This window comes from Monocercomonoides exilis, assembly GCF_001643675.1.
Source record: "Monocercomonoides exilis strain PA203 chromosome Unknown scaffold32-1190040, whole genome shotgun sequence".
NCBI classification, from domain to species: Eukaryota; Preaxostyla; order Oxymonadida; family Polymastigidae; genus Monocercomonoides; species Monocercomonoides exilis.
This window is the reverse complement of record NW_027150577.1, coordinates 1,113,285-1,119,570: the sequence shown is the minus strand read 5'-3', so window position 1 is coordinate 1,119,570 and position 6,286 is coordinate 1,113,285. Positions and strand designations below refer to the sequence as shown.

Sequence of the window (6,286 nt, the reverse complement as noted above, 5' to 3'; positions counted from 1 at the left end):
ATTCGAAATAAAATCAAATAAAAATATTAATTACTAAAAATAACTAAAGTTTGAAAACACAAAAGTTAATTACAAAAATCAATTACAATAATTGTTAAAAATAATATATTTCAAACAGAATTATTTATTTATTCGAAATATTAGATTCCTTTTGAAAAATATCAAGCACATTGTATTTGCAAGTTTATGAAATTATGTTTTGTTCTTTTTTGGTTTGTTATATCCTTCTCCTTCCAAAGCTTTTGCGAATGTAGCAGCAGTCAAGAAAACATTCATCGTGTTCGAAGAAGATGTTGATGTTGAAGAATAAAATACAACCATCAAACATCTGTTGGAAGAAATCTTCAAGATAGAACGAATTAAACTTAGCAAAATTGAGATTGATGACGATAAGCAACTTTGAGATTGATTGACAAGGAAATGAGAAAAATATGGCGAAGAATTTAAGTTATGAAAGGCGGGGGGAAAAGAGTTTGCAACTCTTGCTGTTTCATCAATTAAAGACAAAGCAGATGATAAAACTTCCAGCGATTTGCCATCATTTGTCAAAAATGGAGAATTTTCCATAGTTAATCTCGCAACATCTTTGTGGAAGTGCAATCCTTGAATGCTTCGTTGAAATGGAGAATTTGTTGTTGACATAGACGAAGAGAAAGAAGAAGCTGATTGAATTGGCTTAACTGAAGACAATATGTGTGGATATATTTGTTCAAATGACGCAGATGGTGATGATTCTTTTCTAAGTTGTGATTTTGATTTTAAAAATGAATCTTTCCCAACAAACGATTCAATGTTGCTGTTGCGTGCTATTGGTGCAAAATCTACAAACAGTAGATGACTCTGAGAAGAGATTGAAGAATCAACATTTGTTGATGAATTGCGTAGTTGTTGTGCTGCGGAATGTGACCGTGCTCTCCATTGCTCTTTGGCTGCAGATGGGAAAAAGAACTCTGTAGTGTTGTTGTTTGTCTCGATTGTAACCTGAACGAAAAAGTGAGATTCGTTTGAACTGTCTGCAAAAGATGCTTTCATCATTTGTTGATATAACTTCTCCGTTTTCCGATTTTGATAGGAAGCAAAAGAAGCATCTCTCTGCTCGCTCAACTGCTTTCGAAGATATTCATTTTGTCTTTTCAATCGAAGAGCTCGTGAAATAATTTCGTTCAATTCGTTCTCTGATGAAATGTATCGAGGCAGAAGTGCATTATCTTCTTCCGTTGATGTTTCTGCTTCTTCCTTGGAAGAGTAAGTCTGTTGTCTTTTCCTTGATTGTTCATCCTCCTTTGTTGGTTGAGCTTTTCTTTCTGATTTTAAATTTTGGTGACCATCCTCTGTTTCCTCCTCTTTGTTTTGTTTATCTGAAGTTTTTCTGTTCTCATTCAACAGATCAATCAACATTCCGTCTGCAAAAAGCTGCCCAGCAGTAACAGACATTGAGCAATGGAGAGGAAGAATACGATCAGCTGCCTGCACTTTTTTCGATTGTGCTGATTCTTCTCTTTGGAATTTCATTCCAAATTCCCCAAACTTTGCTTCTGAAAGTTCTGAGTCAAGCCTTCCTTCATATGCTTCGTGTGATGCCAAATGTTGTTTTGAAGACTTTTGTGGAAATTGCGATGACTGCACAAAAGAACCTGTTTGCGTTGCAGAATTACAACTATTTCTATCATTCGCACACAACAGCCGAAAAAGCTCACTCATAACAGATGAGAAAATACTTGTGCTGCTCTGAGATTTGGCATCAGATGATCCTTGAGGATTTAATTCTTTCAATGAAAGTGTTTCAAAAAGCGAAGGAGAATATGATTGCTTCATTGCTTGTGAAGGATTGTCAAATGAGAAAAACTCTTGGGATGGTTGAAAAGAATTGGAAGGTTTTTGTTTAAGTGATGAAAATGAAGAAGAATACGATTTCGAACGAGACGGCTTCTCTGCTAATGACGAAGAGCCCAAAGAAAACACACAGCAACTGCGCCCACAAAACACATCTTGAGCAATTGGCTTCGTGAATGACAAATCATTGCTTGAAGCACCAGTAAAATAATCGATTTGTTTTGAAAAAGAACTGCTTTTGTGCTGTTCAGCAGTTGATGTTGATTGAAAGTTCTGACATGACGTTAGAACATGATGAAATTTGAATGATTTTATCTGAGGTGATTGTGCAGCATCAAGACTTTCAGGCTGCATTGAAGATGAAAGTGACTGTGTGGTGCTGAAAGAAAAGTCGTCATCAGAAGCAGAAGCAAAATTTGGTGTTTCAACTCGTATTTCTCCTGTTGGAAGGAGAGTGACACAGACATACTCATCTCTGTACCGATCAAAGTCCCATCTCTGCCTGTCACGGCGACCATCTGATCCTTCTTCAGCTTCAACTTCGCAGGCAACAGTGCAACAGCGACCAATAATGCTGCTTTCTTCTTCTCTCACTCGTATCATTTCTTCTATTTCCTTTGTCAGCAATGAAGCTGTGCGAGTTTCAAGTTCTTTAACTCTCTCAAATTCAGCTTGAAGAGCTTCTTGTTGGTTGATAATTTCTTGTTCCATGTCGTCCAAAACAGCTGCTAATCCGAATTGATTTGTTGTTCCTCTGCACTGAGCTTGGTTTGAAGCAAGTTCTATCATTTCATTCAACACATTCTCTTGTGACATCTCATACTCGCAACGTTTCTGATACGTTTGAAGCTCTTCGGCCACATTCTGCGGAGTAATCGAGCATTGGTTGTGTATTTTATTCCACAATATGCCTTCTGCGTAGATCTCCTCCTTCTTTTCAGAGTTTTCCTCTGTTTCTTTTTCCAGCTCCTTGTCAATTTCACTTCTTTTCATCAGTCTTTGTGCCTCTTCTTGGAAAGTTATGCGATCTTCGTTCCAACGAGATTTTATTAATTCTAAGCGTATTCAAAACGAAATGATTCAATAAGTCAAGGAGAAGGAAAATTAGAAGGATTGTTAGTGTCAAAAATCATATTCAGAAATAAAAATGTTTTTGAGATAGAGATTATACCTTGCTCTCTTCTCCACTTCTGGGTAATGTTTTCCATTGATTCGTCAAAATGTTCTTTTTGTCGAGCTGTTTGTTCTTTTTCCAATGTTTCTTTTTCTTCAATTAAATTTTGAAGCATTTCAAGTTCCTCCTTTGCTTCGTCAATTTGTTTGGATAATTCCTTTCTTTCTTTTTCAGAAAATGAAGATTCTGCAAACTTTTTCTTTGAAGGAGGAAGTGGCGGCTTTGAACTCGTTAAAGGAGGAGTTTTTGGTTTTGTTTCATTTATTGTTTCATTTTTAATAGGATTTACTGTTGATGTTCTAAATTCATTTTCACGATTTTGAATGGATTGCGAAATGCTTGCATCATTAACAGCATGCCGTTGACTGGATTTGATCTTTTTTTTGAATAGCAAAATCTCACCTCCAGAAATTAAACCAAAATCGCTTCCTAATGAGTTTTCATCCAAAATAAATCCATTATGCACTAAATATAATTCTAAATTTAAAATGGATAATAGAAATTATCTTTTGTATATATTTTTTAGAATTTAAATTCGTTATTACCTTCTTCATTAATGTGAAGCAAAGTTGAAAGTCTTTGCTTAATTTTCTGTACACTAATTGTTGCACATGTATGACTTTGCGATAATCCTATGCGAAATGTCCTTCCATCCCACTGAGATATCACAAAAAAATGATCTGGTTCCTCTTTCACAGAAGAATCAGACATTTTAAATTTTCCCAAATTTTTAAATAATTAAATAAGGTTTAGTATTTCACACAAATACTTTTTTTAATTTCAGGATATCTTTAATTTTATGTTAATATTAGTTACATGAACTTATTTTTCCTTTATTAGATTTTATGAATTACAAATTTTGACATGGTTATTGAACAGAATATGTTTTTCATTTGGATGAACATTGATCTTTTCCCAAATTTCAAGTGCAAATAACATGTATCATCATAAAGTTTCTTCTGCTTCACGTTCTTCAGTTTCGGCACAAACATCAATCATGATTTCACTCTTATGTGCTATGTTTATTTTTGCGGCTTGTGAAATCATGAGCAATATCTTCTCGAAAAATGCAATGTTTGCGGCACTTGGTGGATTTTGTTGCTCATTGTTGTGTCCTTTGATTCTTACCGTATGTCATTTGTAAATAACTAATTGTATTAACGTAGTAATCATTGAATTTATATGATTTCTGTTTTTGTTATAGTTTATTGGTAATTTTATTGAAATTGCTGAATTGCACTACAAAGTTGGATGGACATCAAGTATGTCGGTTTTATTTCAAATCACTTGAATGATAATTTTTTTGCATCAATTTGTAATTATTTTTCAAATTTTCAATGATGCATTTATTTGAATTTTAAAATTTCATTTTGATTTTCTTTTATTATAATTTAGCTCTCGTTAGTATTTTAGCTGTGCTCGCAACTGGAGCTTCAATAGATGGTGTTTCAGCATTAACTGGGTTTGCAAGATTTCTTACTTTTTAATTTTTGAAATATGTTTGTTCAGCTTCATTTTTTCGATTATGTGGTTGGGCGTCCTTCTGAATGTGAGTGAAAAAACATATGCGTAATTGTTTAACTCTTGCAGTTAAGCCATTTTGTTTTTATGTTGCGGGAGTACCATTTCATATGTTGTTTAAACAAATTAAAATAAAAAAATTCTTTAATAATATAGTTTTTATTTTTTATAGGTAAAGAGAGTTCCTTTTTATAACAGATAAATATAATCATGAATTTGTTATTATAAAGATATTAATTAGATGTTTCTCAAAACGAGATTTTTCTATAATCAAGGAAAAAAAGTTAAACATGCACTAAAACAATTATATTTTTCCAAAACTGTAATAAAATTGATACTAATGCAATAAAAACACTTATACACAATTATGAAGGATTAACGCAATGAAATCTTTGGGTTTTTTTTTTTTATCCTATTTTTCTCATGAAGTGAAAAAAATAACCCGAATGTTTTTTTTTCTTTAATTTGAAACGAACATCAAATTGTGGAGATTTTGAGAGTCGATGGCAAGACTGCATTATATAGGAATGGCCATTTTTCCGTGAAATTAATATATGAGGAATGTTAATAATATACATCATGTTTTCATGCATCGGAGATGTGCAGAAGTTGACAAAAAAGTCAAAAAAAAAATAAATACAAAAATAAATGAGGAAAAATGGATGAATGAATTATAAAAAATAAGAATTTAAAAAAAAAATAATTAATCAATTTCCATGGGGTCAAATTCTGATGCACTTGCACAGTCCCCAGCTCCAAGTGAATCTGATTCTTCAAATTCTGTCATTTGAAGAATGTCATTTTCATCTAATATATCAGATTCTAGCTCTGATTCTGTCGAGTCACTTTCTTCACTTTCAAATTCTCCCAATTCGTTTTCTTTTTCCGTTAAATCGAAGACGATTTCTTTTATTAATTCCTCAAATTGTATTTGCAAATTTCTTCTGACCAGCCACATAGATAAATAGTCCCCAAGATACTTTTCTCTGCATCCAGTTCTTGGAAAAAATTACCGTAAATTCTTCCTCAAACCTTCGACAGTGTTTGTGCAGGCATGTGTAATTTTGTTTTTGAATTCTCGCTTGTGACAGACAGCTTCATGAGCATTACAATAACCTTTCAATCTGGCATAACCCTTCCATTCATCGCTCATAATCCGAGTTCCAGGAGGAATTTTGTCTCGTATAATTGGAACCAATGTCCCAGCCTTCCTATTTGGCACAATCATCACAAAGTTCTTTCCCGCACCTCCCTCTGGTTTCCTTTCCACAACACCAAATATCCAAATTTGCCTCTTCATTTTCCCTCGTCCACACTTTCTGCGCCTCCAAACCGCTTCGTCGATCTCCACAATTCTTCCCAGCTCTCCTATGACAGCTTGATTTTTGTTCCAAATTGATGTGCATCTGACTCGAATAACACTCGTCCAATAATGTATTGTGTTTTCACTTATTCCAAGCAGTTCACAAATGTATGCGGCTGATATTCCAATGTAATAATACAAAACAATCATCAAATACTTTCTCAGTGGTATTTTCGAATTTTCCAAAGATGTGTTTTTAAAAACTGACTGTTTTTTGCCACATTTTCCGCATCTCCAATATTTGTAATATTTCCTCCCAGATCTGAATATCATTTTGCATTTATCAGTCTGCATTCTGGAGCTTCTCCTTCCAGCACATTTTCGAAATACCATTTCAAAGCACCCATTTCATCCGAAAATATATCGTTGAGTTCACAAATAGGTGTTTTTGTGAA

General features: G+C 33.6%; 2 protein-coding genes across 2 annotated transcripts; one reads left to right on the top strand and one right to left on the bottom strand.

The window, feature by feature from the left end:
• Window positions 1-192: 192 nt before the first annotated feature.
• MONOS_4727 (uncharacterized protein) lies at window positions 193-3,718 on the bottom strand (the record flags this gene model as incomplete). Its single annotated transcript, XM_067874822.1, has 3 exons — window positions 193-2,888; window positions 3,005-3,472; window positions 3,553-3,718. The coding sequence occupies 3 exons, from the start codon at window positions 3,716-3,718 to the stop codon at window positions 193-195; spliced, it is 3,330 nt and encodes a 1,109-aa protein (XP_067724773.1).
• Window positions 3,719-3,924: 206 nt separating this feature from the next.
• MONOS_17815 (putative Keratinocyte-associated protein 2) lies at window positions 3,925-4,682 on the top strand. Its single transcript, XM_067870772.1, has 4 exons — window positions 3,925-4,136; window positions 4,212-4,269; window positions 4,403-4,469; window positions 4,517-4,682. The coding sequence occupies exons 1-4, from the start codon at window positions 3,945-3,947 to the stop codon at window positions 4,578-4,580; spliced, it is 381 nt and encodes a 126-aa protein (XP_067724772.1). The 5' UTR covers window positions 3,925-3,944; the 3' UTR covers window positions 4,581-4,682.
• The last annotated feature ends 1,604 nt before the right edge of the window (window positions 4,683-6,286 follow it).

Coding starts and splice junctions, on each gene's coding strand:
- MONOS_17815 (XM_067870772.1), top strand. CDS start 3,945: ATGTATCATCATAAAGTTTCTTCTGCTTCACGTTCTTCAGTTTCGGCA. Junction 4,270..4,402: donor CAAAGTTGGATGGACATCAA/GTATGTCGGTTT, acceptor ATTATAATTTAG/CTCTCGTTAGTATTTTAGCT. Junction 4,470..4,516: donor GGTGTTTCAGCATTAACTGG/GTTTGCAAGATT, acceptor ATGTTTGTTCAG/CTTCATTTTTTCGATTATGT.